This window comes from Antechinus flavipes, chromosome 2 (assembly GCF_016432865.1).
Source record: "Antechinus flavipes isolate AdamAnt ecotype Samford, QLD, Australia chromosome 2, AdamAnt_v2, whole genome shotgun sequence".
Taxonomy (NCBI): domain Eukaryota; kingdom Metazoa; phylum Chordata; class Mammalia; order Dasyuromorphia; family Dasyuridae; genus Antechinus; species Antechinus flavipes.
Window position 1 is genome coordinate 347,299,752 of NC_067399.1, and position 18,559 is coordinate 347,318,310.

The following is an 18,559-nucleotide window of genomic DNA, read 5'->3' on the forward strand; positions in this document are numbered from 1 at the left end:
TATACCAGTTTGAGAGATGGAAGAGTGTGAAAGAAGTGGTGGCTCAGAGGCAATATGACCTTCGGATATTTGCCATATCCTAACTAATTCTTGTCTTTGGAATAACCCAAAACATGTGCAAATATGATCATCTGCCATTTATATCTGTGACCTAGGAAGCATCTAGAAATTACTATTGAAGTTCCTTATAATTACTAAATGTGAAAGTTGCTGAAGTAGAAAGGGAAAACTGTAGTTCACTGCTTAAAATCCAAGCTGGTGTATGTTATGGAAGATGGGGTATAAACAAAAATTAAAAGCATAAATATCTTCTGTACCTTATCAAAAAGCAGATGGGAAATGAGCAGATAAATGAAATGGAGAGAATGTGAGTTGTTTAGATTCCTTTATCCAAAGCTGTTTTTTTTTTTTGCTTTGTTATAATAATGACAAGTTTTTATATATTTCTTTAGTTAATGTCTCTTTTTTAAAAAATTGCTAATTTTGCTTTAAAACCCAAGGGTTTATCGTTCAAGTTTACTTTGGAGTTTTATTCTCACTGTGCCCTCATGAAAACTACTATGTTTATTCCTCTTATGATATTTCATCATGGTATCGAGATGTTTCATAGTATAATGTTGACTCTTGTTTCATTTTTTTGTTTACGTTTTTTAACAGAATTCCAAGACAGCATAATCATAATGACTGACCTATAAAAGAGTTGAGTTTGGGCTTAGTGTTTGTCATCTGAAGACCAATCTAGCTTAAGTTTGAAATGATTATCACATAAGTTGATGTATTTCTTTGGCTACAGCAATACATGAAACAACCTTTATGCATTTACAATATGCATTAGAAAGAAAACTTGGACCAGTGAAACCACAGAATTTTTTATTTTTTTTATTTAAAGTTTCAAATTCAATAAAAAGTGACATTTGTGAATAAGAGAAATATAGGGCCTTAAAATACTTAGTAGTTCTCTTTTATTTTTCCTGGGGATTTTTTTTTTTTTTAAGTAACTAACTGTTACCAGATTTTCTTGAGTGAAACTATTCACACTTTCTTAGAAAGAACTCTTCATGAACATCAACATTAATCTGAATGATGTGATGAAGTCCCCAATTTACTACCTTATTGGCCAAGTACAGCAATAAGAATACTCAAAGTATCAGTGTGTAATTTATCTTTATTTTGATTTCTTTACTGCATGGGTATACATTCTTCCCACTATGCATAAAGGTTGCTGATATAAATCCTTTTAACATGCAGAAATAGATTCAGAATCCTTTTAAAATTGTAAACTGATGGCATTAGATGGCATTAGACCACCTAACTGCTGAGATCATTAATTCTGATACAATTACAAATAAAATTATTTTAAATAATAGAAATGACATTTGCAAATAACTGGCATTACAAATGATGAACTCATTAAAATTAGACAAATTTCACATTAAAATATCTACTTAAGGACTTACTATTTCTGCATATAGCCTTAAAAAAATTTTTTTAACATCTTTTGGTAACATTTCACGTGTTCTTTCAACTAGAGAGATATTCTACTTTGGAAGCCCTTGATCTTATTTTTAGCTCTGAGTTTTACTCAAATTTTACTCATTATTTACTCAATAATAAGCTATTGAGAAGGAATATTTGTGAATTTTATTTGCCTTTCCTGAAGAGTTAGAAGAATGTAGATATCTAGCTATTAGCAGTCTTTATTATTGATGACTAGAGATATGCAGATAGATAGTAAATACTGCCTAATTTGAGTAGTAATAGTTATATATTGTTTAGGGTACATAATGTGAGGAAGATTTTGACTTCATAATTAACATTCTCCAGATTTTCCTTATGTGATGGAGTGAGTTTGTTTTCTCTTATGCTTTGTCAGCATAACTAGAATTCTGATCAGTCCTTCTAAATTGAAATAACTTCAGATATGGGCACAATATATCTATTATCTGAGAACTATCCTACCTAAGCTTAAAGATATATATCATCAGATTATAGGCAGGGTGTTGGATTTTTTTGTTGTAACAGCTTTTGAAAATCAGCTACTTTGAAAATCAGCCACAGTTGACAGAGGACCCAAATTGAGAAATCACAAATCCTTGAAAGGAATCTCAAAATCAGAGATGTCATCACAGAATCAAAACGTTTTAAAGTTGAAGGGATATTGGCTGTCATCTTGTTCAATCTATGATCAAAAGAATTTTCATTTGTAATAATCCAGCAAATAGTTATTCAGTTTATTTCTAAACAGCTTCCAGTAAAAGTTAACCTAACTTCCAGAGAAGACTCATTCTACTTTTAGTGTTTTTACTTGATATAAGTTTGTGTGTGTGTGTGTTTTTTTTCCCTCTGAAATCTGTTTCTGAATAACTTCCAACTATTATTCTTGGTCCTGCCCTTTGGAGTCAAAAAGAACAAAGCCAAAAAGATATCTAATCTCTCTTCCATGTGAAAACCTTCCAGTTATTCTCCTTAAGTCTGCTCTTCTTTGAGCTTCATGTCCTCAATTGTTTTAACCCATTTTCATATGGAATGGACTTAGGACCCTTTACCAACCTGGTTTTATCATCTCCTCATTTTCCTGGAAGCTATCTCTTTTTTAAACAAGTTTGTTCCTATATCACATTGTTTAATAATTGAGGATGCAGTCCATCAAAACAAATTTGTTTTTCAGACAGATTGTTTTTTAATCATGCTTCCCCTATAGTATACTTGTGAAGATAATTTTTTAACTTTAAGACTAGCTCTTTCTCTTTAGTAGCTCTGGTCTCTTATTGAGGCCAGAGTTTTTTGTTGTCATATGTTTTGGAATCCTGACTCTCATTGTCCAGTATTGTTTATCCCTTCCTGTTTTGTGTCATCTGCTAATTTGATAGAAATGTTATCTATACTTTAACTAAGTCATTGATAAAAAATGTTAAATAATGGGACACCAGATACAGATCCCAGAGGTCCTATTAATACTGAACTAGATCTTTCAACCTGTTCTTAATCTAATTATTACCTAATCCCATATCTCTACATCTTTTTCACAAGAATAGCATGAGGTTATTTTTGAGGGACTGAAGTTACTGGCCTTTGTTTTTAAGGATCAGGTTATTTGCCCTTTTTTTTTTGTCCTACAATACCATCTCTTTATTTCCCATTACCTTTCAGTTATCACCAATAATTAAGTATCTCAGCAGTTATATGAAAGATCATTTAATAACAGTGACGTTAATGTTATTTCAAAAGTTTCTAATATTACCCCATTGCCCTTTCTTTAAGTTATCATATGTATAACCCTCTTATGTTTTCCTTTCATCGCAAATCTTCAAATATGAGGTCCAGCTTCTATAATATTAGGATCTTTTTTCTTATCTTTTTTTTTCCACCTTCTCTACTCCCATTGATAAGGGTTTTACTTAAAAGGAAGTAAGTGAGCTCCAGGACTAAGTCATGTTTTTATCTGCTCAAAGTGGTAAGTCATCTACTTTACTTATGCCAGTCTATCCAAAGATTTTTCAGCATTAGTCTGTTCCACAAATTAAAGTTAAAAATTGGAAAAAAGAAAATGATCATTATTGCCATTTCACTGTTAAGATAGCTTAGGAATTTCTGTATAAGTATTTTTTGCCTTAAGAAAAATATCCAAGACAAAATCTGGAGTCTCATATAGGATTATCATCACTGTTAAATGATTAGTTGTAACTTTTGAATTGCTATTGGAATTCTATAGAGCCATCCCTTGAGAGATATTAAATGTGTCTCTGATGGATTAAAGAATGAACTAATGGGAGAAAGGACTTAGAATTATCTCCTAAAAGAGTTCAGTCAGAAACAGTTGGAAACTTTCAGATATTTTGTTTATATTTTTTAGCAGTCTTTGTTTGAATAAATTCAAGATTTATTTTTTTAGTAGGCATCTGAAAGTGGAAGCTCCAATTTTACTAGCAATTAAAAAGTAATTAGCCATTACTAATTATTCTGAATAATTAAATATTTGGTTATAATTCTGATCTCTTCCATTTTCTGCCTTTCTTTCATTCCTATTTCTTTCACTATCATATCTATCTCCTAAAATCACAGTTTTAGTATCTGTTCAGGAGTTCTCAGTACAACCAGAGATTACACAATTGCAAGTTTAAAAATTGATTTCCAAGCAAAGAATTGTAAGACTCCTTTCAGTCCAAGAGCCATGTCTGGAAAAAAGTGTTATCTTTACAGTATACCTAATCATTAAATCAAGTTTCCAGACCTCAAATAAGAAGAAATAATACTCTCTTTTCTCATACTGAATGTCTTTTAGCTAGCTCTAATTTTTAGGAAATTCTTCCTCACATGAAGTTTAAATTTGCTGCTTTGTAACTTCTATTCCTTGTTCTCCTCTCTATGGCCAAGTAGAATAAGTTTTAAATCCTCTTCCACATAACAACTTTTCAGACACTTAAAGACAACTGACAGTTCTCTCTAACTCTTCTTTAGGTTTAACATCCCAATTTCTTCAACTGGTCTTTAATTGGAATGGACTCAAGGTGCCTCACTATCCTAGTTATCCTCCTCTGGACATTATCCAAATTATCGATGTTCATCCTAAAATCTTGCACCCAGAATTGTACCATACTTCAATTGTGAATTAAATATGCCAGAAAACAATAAAAACTATTGTCTCCCTTGTCCTGGAAGTTATATGTCTATACAGCTTTTGATTGCATTAATTTTTTTGGGTGCCATAGCAATTAACTGAATATTTATCATTCTGAACTTGCCAGCCAAACATGGTAGACAGCTCTTTGGAACTTGTAGTATATGCCAGTGTTCAGATATAGACATTATTCTAGTTCTAAATTTCTCATAAGCAGCCTTGAGAATTGGAGTATAGCTGTATGGAGACTTTGATACCAGGTTTGAAAACTCCTGTATTGGTAAGCATGGTACTGAATGTAATAGAGCTAATTTTTCCTTCTGCACAATATATATCCTATTTGTTATGATCTTTACAATGCATTTAAGGCAATTAGGTGGTACAGTGTACAAAATGTTGGGCCTGGAGTCAAGAGGATTCATATTTCTGAGTTCAAATCTGGTCTCAGATACTTAATTAGTTGTATGACCCTGGGCTAGTTACTTAACCTATTTGCCTCAATTTCCTCATCTGTAAAATGAGCTGGAGAAGGAAATGGCAAACCACTCCAGTATCTTTGCTGAGAAAACCTCAAATGGGAAGAGTAGCAAATTGCAACTGCAAACAACTGAACAACAGCATCAAATTACAGTACACCTTTATCTCTGAATTCACCAGTAGAGTAAAGGCCATAATAAATAAATAAATCATAATTTACTTCAAAAATGTCTTCAAACTCAACATATCCAAAACAGAATTCAATATCTTTCCCCCAAAGTCCACCCTCTACCAAACTTCTCTGTTGGTATCAGTATCATTCTCAACTCCTCATGCTTCCTCATCCCAAATAACCAATCATTTGTCAGATATTATATGTAAGACACCCATTGAATCTACTCAATAAGTAAAAAAAAAATTTTCTCAACTCTCAGTCACTAACCTTATTTGACATGATCGTCACCTCTCATCTAGGTTGTTGCAATTACCTCCTAATCAGTCTCTACTTTGAGTATTCTAGTTCATAGACATAGCTGCCAAAGTGATTTTTCTTTAGCACAAATCTGATCATGTTATTCTACTTATTTGAACTCCAGTGGCTCCCTAATATATCTTAAGATCAAACAGAAGCTCCTTGTTTAGCTTTTAAAGCCCTTCACAACAAGACCCCAGTGTATTTTTCCAACTTTATTACATGTTATCTATCATCATATAACTTTTTGGCACTAAAATGGCTTTCTGTTTCCTCATATACAGTGTTCCCATCTCCCATCTTAGAACTTGTAATATACTCCCTTTTTACTAATGTTATATAGAACATTATATATAACTTGCTTCTTTTAAGATGTAACTCAAGCACCATCACCTTCATGAAAGCTTTCCTGATTCCCCCTATCATTGGGTGGGGTATAGGAGAGAGAGATTTTTAACAACTTTGCATTTATTTTGTATTGTTATTTTTATACTTATATAAATCATATTATCTCCCCAAATAAAATGTCAGCTTTGCAAGAGTCAGGATTTTTTTTTTTTTGGTCTTTTTTTATACCCAGTGGCTAGCATAATGTATGTTGCATAGGTTTTTAATAAATACGTGTTGATCAATTAATTGAGAATATATCTCATTCTCTGTAAGGTCCTTCTTTGCCTCATCATAAAACCCATCATCATTTTAGTGACATCATGTCATTCCTTCCAGTGAGGAGGTGATTTTTCTCACCAAAGCCACTCTCTCTCAACACAGAACCATGATTGCCTTCCTTCTTGTTCTCTATCAGATCACCCCTGTAACCAACTTTTTTTTTCTCTCATCACTATCTTGTGGTTCTTTTCCTACTACCTATAAACATATCCATGTCTTTTGTCTCATTCCAATCTTGGGGGGGAAAAACTCTGATTAGAATTTGTGCTGTGCTCCTTTCATATAGGTCACTTTTCATAACTAAATTCAAAGAATTAACTATCTATATTTATTGTCTTCACTCCTCTCTCAGTCTTACATTGCAATAGTTAAAATTAATCCAAATTTACCAATGCAATGATCTTTTAATGGTCTTTTCTCAATTCTTGTCCTGCTAACCATTCTAAAAAGGAGAGCAAAGAAGGGAGGCATTGGGTAAATAGCCATCAATTCGATCATCTGCTCATATTAAATTTGTACATTGATGGGTTCAAAGAATAAAAACTGAAATATCAATTATATTTGACCTCAGGGAGGATAATTATGTCTAAATGCACCATGTGTGCCTAAAATATGGAATTCAAAAGACCTGATTTTAAATCCTATTGCAATTACTAGCTGTATGTCCCTGGGCAAGTTACCTACCTGTTTATTCATCTGATGAATAGGAATAATAATGGTACCTGTGTCCCAGAATTGATGATACATCTTCCTAGATACTGTGTTTTCTCTTCTTGTGACATTTCTCCCTCTTACTTATTCTTTTATTAATATATTCTCTCCTCAGTTACTTTTGTTGGTAGGGGTTCTTCTCTATATATACTTAATAACTTCATCAGCCTCCATGGTTTAATTATCATCCTTATGAAGATAACTTCCAAATCTCTTATCCTCTCTCTCAGCCTCAACCTCTTTTTATTGAGCTCCAATCATACATTCCAACTACTTATTCCAACTACTATCCATATCCAAAACTGACTCCTTTTCTCCCAAAACTATCTCCTTTCTGAACTTTATTTTCTCTGTAGAAAGTACTACTATTTCATTTACCCAGATTCACAACCTCAACGTTTTCTTCCAGCTATTCTCCTTTACTCTGCAATTGCCATATCTTCTTGTTTCTACTTTCATAATATATATCTTGCATGCATCTTCTTCTCATTCATATGGCCACCATTTTAGTGCATATTCTGTCACAAATTATCTGGACTAATGTAGTAGTCTCCTAATTGGACTTTCTGCTTCTGTCTCTCCTCACTTTGTTTCATCCTCCACTCAACTGCCAAAGTGATTTTCCTGTAGTACGCCACACCATATCATTACTCATTCCATTCCATTGTTCCCTAATATCCTTAGGATTTTATTTTCAAAGTCACAACCTCTCCAACCCTACTCTTCTGATCTTATTATATGACTCTTTACACTCTCCAATCTGGTTGGACTGACCTCCTCACACCCAAACTGATTTCAGGTCCTTCCTCTTCTCTTTCCATGCCTTTAGAGCTGTGTTGCTCCATGCCTGGAATCTCTTTTAAAATTCCTATTTCTTTCAAAACATTGCTTTCAAAACTTCACCTTCAACATAAAGGCTTCTCCAGTCCATCCCCTTACCCACATTCCTAGCTTCCAATAGCTTTTCCTCCAAAGACATATTTACCTTGTAGTGATTTTGCATATACTTAATTATAGAGATGTTTCCCCCACTACAACTCCTTGAGGGTAGGAATTGTTTCACTTTTTTTAAATTTTTGTATCATCATCTAGCACAATGCCTAGTAACATATCAAGTTTTAAATAAATGCTTATTGACTTGGTTACTTACGATATTTATGATGATCAGATAAGTTACTGTTGATGTTTCTCTCATTAATGGCAATTGAATGCTGAAGAAAGAATTACAAACCAACACTTGTGTCTTTTGAGATCTTGCTGCATGCCTTATAGACAGATTGTTTTCTGGATGTACTTTGAAAACAAGTATTAACTATCTGTGTTTTTCTTACTTTTAGCCCTGATGAAGAATCTTCCCAAAAGTTCATTCCCTTTGTTGGGGTGAGTATTTCTTCAACATGGCAATTGAAATTAAGTATGTTTCCTAAATTGGTTGCTTTTGTCATCTCATCAGCAAATTATAGACAAGCTGTCAGGATTTCCACCACAGTGAAGCAGCCTTTTGAATCATCTTCCCCATTTTGATTAAAAATTGTACATGTAAATTACTTCAACTCAAAAACTGTTTTGTTTTTCTTACTCTAGCAACCTGTGGCACTTGTTTTGATTGTTTCCTTTGACTTCTTGCCACAGTAGGAAACTAAAATATAAAAGCATTAATTACTGCATTTTATTTTTTGAGCCTGGATCTCTTTTTCTTCCAGAGTAGAGGTATAGTGGCCTCTCACAGAATTACTTGCAAAACTGATGAGCGTGAAAACTTTAACCTGTTACATTTTTCTAATTTGTGCTCTTTAAACAGCTAGATAGCCCTTCACTCCTATAAACTCACTATTTTGATGCCAAAATTAATATAAATACCTAATTACCTTCAGTCCTACTATCCAGCTCAGCAGTCCTGAACTCCACGGGACTATAAGCGTGTATCATTATGACTGGACTCCAATCCTTATTTCATATGTCTGTATATGAAAGTGAAATGAATGAATAATGTCTTTTTATTTTTTTATTTTTTGCTGAGGCAATTAGGGTTAAGTGACTTGCCCAGGGTCACACAGATAGGAAGTGCTAAGTGTCTGAGGTCAGATTTGAATTCAGATCCTCCTGACTTCAGGACTGGTACCCTATCCCTGAACCAACTAGCTTCCCCTAAACCTGTCTTTTTAATCAGTTTTTTTTTATTTTAATTTAATTTTTTATGATTGTAGATTAAAACTATTTTTTAAAAAAACATATATGTATGTTGATTAGTTGTTTAAAATATTTATGATCAATTACTGATAAATCTATCTCATTGCTGGAATGGAATGCTGAAGAAAGAATCATTTATACATGTACATACATATATACACATATACACACATACATACTAATATATATGTACATACATATAGTGATGTTTGTGCAATCTTAGTTTTAAATTTAACACTGAACATATTTTTGGGATCTAAAAGTTTTAAGTTTTAAAAAAATTCTTGGTAAAGAATTAGTTATAATTTTCCCATTTTTAAGAATTTAAAATACTCAACCAAGCAACTGTGTTTTCTTTTCTTGACATAAGCCTTAGGAAAACCTATTTTAAAAGTCTATTTTATGAATACTACTTTACCTTTCAAAAAAAATGTATTGCTTTGAAATAGTTTAGAGAATTTTGGCTAGCGAGAGTTTTCACGATTCTAATCTTACATGACTATTAATAATAATGCTGTTTTGAGAAAAATAATATAAAAATCTTAATAAAATCAAGTCAGTGATCAGTATATACTAAAAATTGGGAGTGACTGCATTATGACTAAAATTCTTCTGAACTTAGGTTCCTCATCTGCCAAAAAAAAAAAAAGAGAGAGAGAGAGAGAGAGAGAAAGTTAGACTAAATTATCTTTAATGAACTTTTAGTTTTAATAATTATAAGATTATCATTCTATTTTCTGTTGATAACATGTAATGAGATTACTTTGTGCCATCTGCCAAAACTAAGGTGTTAGAAACTTAACCAAAAATCTCATAAGAGGATAACATAGTTATGCTTTAGATTGGAAACAATTGTTGGGAAGGTGAGGTAATGCATGCTTAAAAATGTAAAATGGCCCTTAGTCCTGTATAGGTGCTAACATATATTTTATTTTACACACACACACATGCACAAATGTACACACAGATATAGGTCTACATATATATTTATGTAAAGTCTATTTTACAATAACATTTGGGAGTCTGTGAATGATCAACTTTGCCTCAAATCTCTGACTTAAACTATTTATACTAAGCCCTATGCTTTGCTTCCTTTTACATTTCATTTATCCACTTGGTTGTGGGTCTAAAGGATGTTACTCTACTTTTTTCCCCCTTCCTGACCTTTTTACTTATAGTTTACAGTATTCTGGTCTCTTTATCTAATACAACTATGATCTCATCTTTATCATCTGGTCAGTTGCATAAAGTCTTCATTCACTATAAGTGAATTGCATGATGTTCTCAGAAAAATTCTCATTTGAGTATTACTATTTTAAAATTAGTTTTATTGGATAGGCGATAATAATAATAGCAAACATTTATATAGAATTTGAAGATTTGCAAAATGTTTCCACACATTATCTCTTGACTTGTTGGATATTTATTCTAATCTATTTCAACAAGTATTGATGAAGTAGCTGCTATGTTTCAAAATAGATAACATCCTGGCATGAATGTAAAAGCCAGCCTCTCATATTCAGGAAAACCTGGATTCATATTCTGTCTCTGATACATATTGGCTGTGTGAGCTCTGGGCAAGTCATGTAACCTTTAAGTGTTCCAAACAACTCTCTAAGACTTTTAAGTTGCTTGAGCCTTGCTCAGTAGAAAGAATATCCTCATAGGTCCAATCCGTTTGCCAAGCATTATTTGTAAGTAGTCTTATACAGCAGAGCCAAGAAATACATCAGTTCCAATGGGAAAATATCATTGTATTTTGCTTTACTAAAAGACTTTTATGATTACAACTTAAAATAAATGACTAGCAATATTCATTATTAGCCAGTAACTAGCAGGAGGCTTTTGTCAGTCGTAGAAATCATATCATCATACTACCGAGAAAATGAATTTTAATAAACTTTTTCTGATTTTGCCTATAATATAGAATCAAATCCCATCTTCCCACATCTGCCGAAGCCTTATAGTTTGAACCATCAAGCAGTCAAGTTTTTTGCTTGCCCCTTGTAATCCTTGTGCAGAATATAGAAGTTGCAGAAACAAGTCTTACTTTTCTGGAATTTATTCATTGAGACACATATAAGATATTTCATTGCCCAGGCAAGATCGCCTATCAGTAGTGTCAGATTCAAATGAATTCCTTTGGGCCATATATTGTTGTAGAAAACCACAAATTAACATTATTTATGTTGTATTATAATTTTACTTATTTTGTTAAACATTTCTCAACTACATTTTAATCTGATTCAGGCCCCACTTAAAGGACCTCAAATTGGACACCTGAGTGGTATGTATACTCAGAACATAGAGTTAGAAGGCCTCTGATACTGTCTGGTTGTAACTTTCTCATACGGCTTCCTATATGGAGGCATAGTGGAAAGCAGGTTAAATATAGCAATAAAACCTCAAACTAACACCAGCTCTGTGACATCCTCCATGCTCTTCTAGACTCAAGCCCACAATTATATATTTCATAATTCATTAGTTATGTCATTGCTTTCTAGGTGGTGAAGGTTGGAATAGTAGAACAATCTTCTGCAGCATCAGGTAAATTGATTCATGTACACACATATATTTTGTTTCCTGATAGGTTTTATTCCCAATGGCTTAGTTAGGTTTTCTGGTTTGACCAGGTCCTGTAGAACTAAAAGCAAACCTAGGCACACACATTCATTGTATATTTGTGGTAGAATTGGAAGTCCTGGATTTTGTTGTTGTTGTTGTTGTTGTTCCTTTCCAAGATAAATATCAACTCATTCTATTTACATTGGAAGAAAGAAATGCCTTGTTTGTATTATAGTTTAATGGAACTATTAACAATACTTTTTAGTTCTGTTCCCCTGTCTGTCCTTTCCTCTACTCCCCAAGAATATAAAGCTAAACATACTGGCTCATTCAATGTTTCACCTTATTCTTTGATGTATGAGGTCAAAGCTAGCATTTACTTTTTATTAAATTAAATAAAACACACAAGGAGAGGAAAAATTGGAACAGAAGGTTTGACAATTGTCAATGCTGTAAAATTATCCATACGTATAATTTGTAAATAAAAAGCTATGGAAAAAAATTTAAATAAATACAAGTATCTGCTGAATGTAAAACATATGCTGGGTCATAGAGACTTAGATAAGTCTAGATAAGACATAGTCCTAGCACTCATATAACACAATCTAGTAGGAAGGAGATAAGACACAAAAACAGATAACCATAATATATAATAATACAGGACAGGTTAACTAGAGAAGGTCAAAATGTTCCATTAAACTTAAAAGAAGAAAGTAGTAAACTCTGGGAAAGGGGTAGAAGAATCAAGTTTCAGTTTCAGCAAGAAATTCTTTCAGCACTTACCATGCCACTTACTAATGTATCCCTAAAATTAATAGCTAAACTAGGTGTCAGAACCAAAATCCTCTATTACATCTCACTACTCTCACCATAGAACATACACCTCCATTTCCCTTTCCGAGAGGTAAAGGTCAATGCTTATTTGATCTTTAAATTTATCTTTTCTAGGTGAGGAGTTCATGTCTTGTCTTGCCTTGCATGGACGGATAATTCCAAGACGATAACAGGCAACTATCTGGCTGATTGTGTTAATTCCTTCTCTTTTAAAGGTGATTCAGATGATGCAGCTCCCTCTAGTTCCAGTATTCTTTCCTCTACCCCACCTTCAATGTCTCCTGCTGGAAAGGAAGCATCACCTACTCCTCCTTCTTCTCCATCTGTGACAAGCGGCTTTTCTTCTCCCAGGTAAATTTTATTTTCCCCTCAAAAGAAATGTATCATATTAGAGAAAAAAGGAGACTTTGATACATGAGTAACATTGATAGCCACCTCTTTCACTAACTTTCTTTCCTAAGGCCTGGTGCATACTCCCACAAAATCAGGGCCTCTCAGAGGAGATTGTAAATATTCTATTGATATGTGGTTTGGTTCATCATAATTCTCACACATAAAAAACTTCCAGATAGTTTATACTTTTCTTTGTATTTTGCTTGATTTAAAATTAATTTTCTTTTACCATTTGAAATAATTTGCAATGCATAGGGTTCTTACAAAACTAGAACAATAATTAAGATCAACTCTTAAATGCATTTTAAGAAACACTGAGCCACTGAAAACTAAAGTAAGAATTGGGTTTTTGTTCTTGGTTTAATTAAGGAGGATACTTCAGTAAGGTTATAGACTGGAAAGTTCTAATGAAATCTGTATCAGAAGGGTGAAAACAGTCTTTGCTGTTCTATCTCCTCAGAGCAATGATGTATTCCTTCATTAGCTCTGTCCGGATCATATATCTAATTTTCAAGTTCTCAAGTATTTGGGCTAATTTGAGACTGAGGAAAACATAGTCCTTACCCTGGGAATCAAAAATCTAGCACAGATTCAATCCAGTGATGAAACACAAACAAAACTGTGCACATGCATATTCACACTAAATATGAAGGTAAATCCATAAAGTTATTATATGGCATTGAGACATAGTGTTCTGGTTAATGACTTCTTCTGCATTAAGGAAATGTCATCCTTTTTTTCTTTGAAAGTACCAATGTTAAGGATATTCTATCATAGGGTGGTAAGATTTGCCAGCACAAACTAGAAAAGTAATGCTTATTAACCTTGAGACTTTAGTCTAATAGCCAGCATATCAAACACAGTGTCAACATACTTTGACAGACTTGAAAAGAGACAATAAAGGATTTGGACTTTAACACTTGGCTTCACTTGTAGTGATTACTGAACTGAAACGAAGGTTGCCTCCAGAGACCCCAAGAAAAGCTCAACAGAGAATATTACATTTTTAGAAGAACATTATAATTGGGAACCAGAGAGCTTAATAATGACATATAATGCTTTAAGGTTTGCAAATAACTTTATATGTGGTGGTAATAAGTGGTAATACTGTAACATACTTTAAGGTTTGTAAATCGCTTCAAATATGACTGCTCTAAGTCAGATGGACTACTCCAAATCCAGCACACATTTGCTTTTTTTTTTTTTTTTTTGAGCTCTGAGCAATTGAGTGATTTGTTTTATAATATCTAGGTTTAAATACTAACTGCTATTTATTTCTACATCTTTGGAGAAATCATTTAATTTAATTTTTCTGCCAGTCATTTTCTTCATCTTCAAAGGTAATGCTAGGTAATGATTAAGGTAATGAGTAAGTCATCTTTAAGGGACCTTCCACTCTAGATCATAATATCTTTTGAGTCTCTTTGAAGGATATTAAGTATTTCCAGAGCCCTCTATTAGAATACAGCTTGAATACTTTTGTGATACTGTATTGCATAAAAGCCAAAAAGTTTGTTAAAAATTATGAGTATACTTTTTAGAACTCAATTTTATTTAAAATAAATGGAGCCTTTTGCTTATAAAGTTAGTTAATAGTTTATAAAGCATGTCTACATACAGTTGCACCAGCTACCTTTTCACAGGAGTCGAGATGTTCTTTGTATTGTGTTTTGTTTGCCGTAGCCTGGTTAGCTTCTTATAATCCAGATCCTTTATTATTTCCTTCCTGGGGCTGGCAGCTTTCTGGAGAGTCTTTCAATCTGGCCTTGGTTCCAAGAGCTTGCGTTCCCACCTGCCTTCTCTGGCTTCTGAATCTCCCTGACTGAATCCTGGCTGAGACTTCAAGAGCTTTTAGTGTGCTTGTCCTTTCTGGCCCTGAGAGCTTCTTGCTTATATGATGTACACTAAGTACACACCAATCATTATATCACTAGGAAATCATCATTTGTTGTAGGATTAAATCAGTGCTAAACTAGATTTAACCATTATCTTCTCAATTCCACTTAGTATCTTGTTTCAAGTTCTGGCCCATAACATCTCCTTGTAGTATTAAACCAATCATACTGAACCATGCTAAATTATTGTCTCTTATCAATTCCACTGACTTAGTACCTTGTAAGAATCCTTTGTTTCAAGTTCAGAGTTCTGGCCCATAACACCTTTCATAGAATCCTTAAACTCACTAATACCCATACAATTTGTCTAAGATGAAAACAGTTTTCCATTTTGGAATATTAGGGTTCTTAAAGTACAGTAATGTGTAATAAGGGTAGGAAATAGGTCTGAGCTAGATGGTGGTGTATCTTAAATATCAGGTTAAAAATTTAATATGTTATGCTAAAAGTTCTCAAAGTATGGTCCATGAGACCTTTTTAGGGAGTCCATGAGGTTAAAACTTTTCAAATAATATTTAGCTGTCATTTGCCTTTTAAAATATGCCTTCCTTTCCTAACTACATATCTTCTCTGGCTGATTCCAGTGAAGTACCTAGGCAAGAGAAAAACAGGGCAGCCAAAATAATGAAGTTTTAAGAGGCTTTATTACTGGCCAAGACTGATCTCCCAACACCAAGACGGGAGGGGTGAGTGATGAGTGGCCTCAGGGACATATATTTATAGAAAGAAGAAAGACATCAAAATGTTTCTTGATACATTTGTCATAATAAAGGAATTTCTATTTTAAACAGGAGGCAAAAAGTTATCATTCTAATGAAGTCATTCCCAGACAGCAATAAGCAGTATTTCTTTAAGTTTATCAAGTTGTCATGGTCTTAGGTTTTTTTAGGTTTACACCTGGGGTGTAAAAATACCCATCTGCATTAGGGAGTGAAGAACTAGTGATAAATTTCTAACTACAAAGATTCAAGATTATGTTTCTCACAGTCCCATTTGGGGTGCTTTTCCACTTCACCAACACAATATATTGTATCAGATTGAATGTAGAAGCAGAAATGAGAATCCATCTGCCAGACATTTGAGATGTGCCCAAAAAAGAATTTTGTAAAAACATGTAAAACAGGGCCTTGCTTTTCTCACCGGTTTTTTTTGTTCTGAAAGTTACTTTTCATGAAAAATATTATGTTAACTTGTAATGGGTTTATTATTGTTATATTTTTAAACATTTTTCAAAGTTTTAATTTTTAATATGGTAACTATCGGTATAAGCCATATAAACAAATGTTCTTTGGGTCATTAATAATTTTTTAAAAGTATAAAGGAATCATAAGACCAAAAAGTTTTGGAACTGTTATTTTATGCTATTTGCAGTAGGAAACCACTGAAGGCTTTTTGACCAAGATTTGACATGGTCACATCTCTCCTTTACAAAGTTTATTTTGAAAGTTTATGGAAGATGGGTTAGAACACATTAAAAAAAGGGAATAGCTATTTACTAAGTTCCTTTTATGTACCAGGCCCCGTGTTAAGCAAGTTTTTTGTTTTGTTTTACAATCTCATTTTAAAACAGAAAGACCAGTGAGAAAGCTGTTGTAGTAGTCCAGGTGAAAGACAATGAGGGCCTGAATTAATGTAGGCCATGAGTGGAGAGAAAGGGAGACAGCTCTAAGATATGTTATGAAGGTAAATTTCACAAAACTTGGCACTTTATTGGGTATGGAGAAATAAGATATGGTTTATATGTACTGAGGTAATTAGTAAGATGACTGTTTTCATCCAAAACTGGAAAGTTTGAATAGGAGTGGACTAAAAGGGGAAGATAATTAGTTCTATTTTGTATATATTGAGTTTGAGAGACATATATACCTTCAGGAGGAAATACCCAGGAAGCACTTGGTGATCCTTCATTGGTGTTCAGGACAGAGATAAGTGTTGTATATACAGATTCGAGTATTAATCTGTTCATATAGTGGATGATAATCTGATCCAGTGGCGCTAATGAAATATCCCAAGAATGTTTTCCTCAGTGATAGATGAAAACTAAATTTCTATCTTTTAAACAAATAGAAGAAATGATTAATTACAAAGTAAATGTGTTACACAAAAACTGAAAATGGTTGTACGAAAGAAAAAGATTTTCAAGATAAAAATAGCATACTGGAAAAATATTTATGATAAGCATGCTACATAAAAACCTAACTTTTAAAAATATGAAAAAATGGGGCAGCTAGGTGGCGCAGTGGATAGAGCCTCAGCCCTGAATGAGTTCAAATCTGTTCTTAGATACCTAACACTTCCTAGCTGTGTGCCTACTTCCTGGGCAAGTCATTTAACCTCAATTGCCTCCGGAAGAAAAAAAGATTTTAAAAAATATGAGGAAATAATAAAAAGAAAATTCTACAACAAACCCTACTCCTAATGGATAAAGTATCAAAGGATATGAAAAGATTGTTTTTAAAAAAAGAAACAAAAATTGTACATTACTTGAAAACATTTAATCTCATCAATTATCAAATACAATTATATTGCCTATTAATATATCACTTATCAAAATTGCAAAATTGATTAAATTAATGCAGTGCTGGCAGATCTGCTGAATCAAACTGGCAAAATCTCTTCTTAGAGTACTGTCATTCATATTTTTCAAAAGTTACTCCTTAACCCAACAATTTCATTATTGAGAAATTATCGTTCTAAAAAGAATGTATTCTAGAAAGAGAACATTCTAAAAAGAATGGTTATATGTTCAAAGATATTCATGTCAGCATTTGTTATTATTGCCAAAAAGAATGGAAACTACTGAAGTGTCTTGCAATCAGGGAATGACTGAATATATTTTTGTGTATTAAGATGACAAAACTTCTTGTAGAAAGGATGTACTTACACTCAATTTGTACTTGTAGCTTAGATACCTAAGAAGAGGACAATCTAGGTTCAAGATACCCTTTGAGACTATGTTTATAAAATTGTATATCATGCAGTTCCATCTGTGTTTTTACCTTTTAGCCAAAGGGAACAACATCAAAGAGCAAACACAATTCCTGAAGAAGCATTAGTTTAAAAAAAAGTTTCCCCCTCATAAATATTAAGTATACTCTCCCACATTCACATCAGCTGGGAACATTAGCATGTACAGAGATTGTGTATGAGGAGCCCTATGTGAGAACAATACAAATGAAACTGACCCTGCAGAAAACCTAATATCTTCTCATAATGTGCCATATAGGTTTTTTGCTAAGCAAGCCATTTTATTCTTCCAAGTTTTCATTGGTCCTGTCATCTACACAATACATTGTTCTCCCACCATAGACTAGAGCGGTGTTAGACTCAGAGGGAATCAGAGTGATTATCTTAGGATTTCCAGGTACTCTCACCATGTCTGCTTCCTCAGAGGCTTTGAGCCTTACACATCTACCAAGCAGCAGGATACAACTCTAGGCACCAAGTTCATTTTCCTTGAACTTCCTCTTCATTAGAAAAATGAAAAGAAGGATATTTCAGCAGCTCATGTTCTTGAATTCTCCTATTAGACAATACCACAGTATTATTGTGTGTCATAGTCACGTTTTTTCTCCTACAAGATGCCATTGCCATGGTAGGAGATAAGAAAAGAAATGAACCCTCCCTTATGATGTAATATGATTTTTTGGTCCCCTGATTTTAGGCAGGGCATCTATTCTGGCAGTGAGTCAGGAAATCCTGGGTCTTTTGGTTTGGGAGTCTGCCCTAGGAACT

General features: G+C 33.3%; 1 protein-coding gene across 7 annotated transcripts in view; it reads left to right on the forward strand.

The window, feature by feature from the left end:
- The window catches only part of PACS2 (phosphofurin acidic cluster sorting protein 2), a 424,977-nt gene that overhangs the window by 379,076 nt on the left and 27,342 nt on the right, over window positions 1–18,559 (forward strand). For 6 of the 7 annotated variants that reach the window (XM_051977991.1, XM_051977987.1, XM_051977988.1 and 3 more), the window contains 3 exons: window positions 8,285–8,327; window positions 11,642–11,684; window positions 12,752–12,887. In XM_051977991.1, coding sequence (XP_051833951.1) covers window positions 8,285–8,327; window positions 11,642–11,684; window positions 12,752–12,887 — 222 coding nt within the window. The remainder of the gene's footprint in view (window positions 1–8,284; window positions 8,328–11,641; window positions 11,685–12,751; window positions 12,888–18,559) is intronic. The other variant, XM_051977990.1, reaches the window with a different exon arrangement.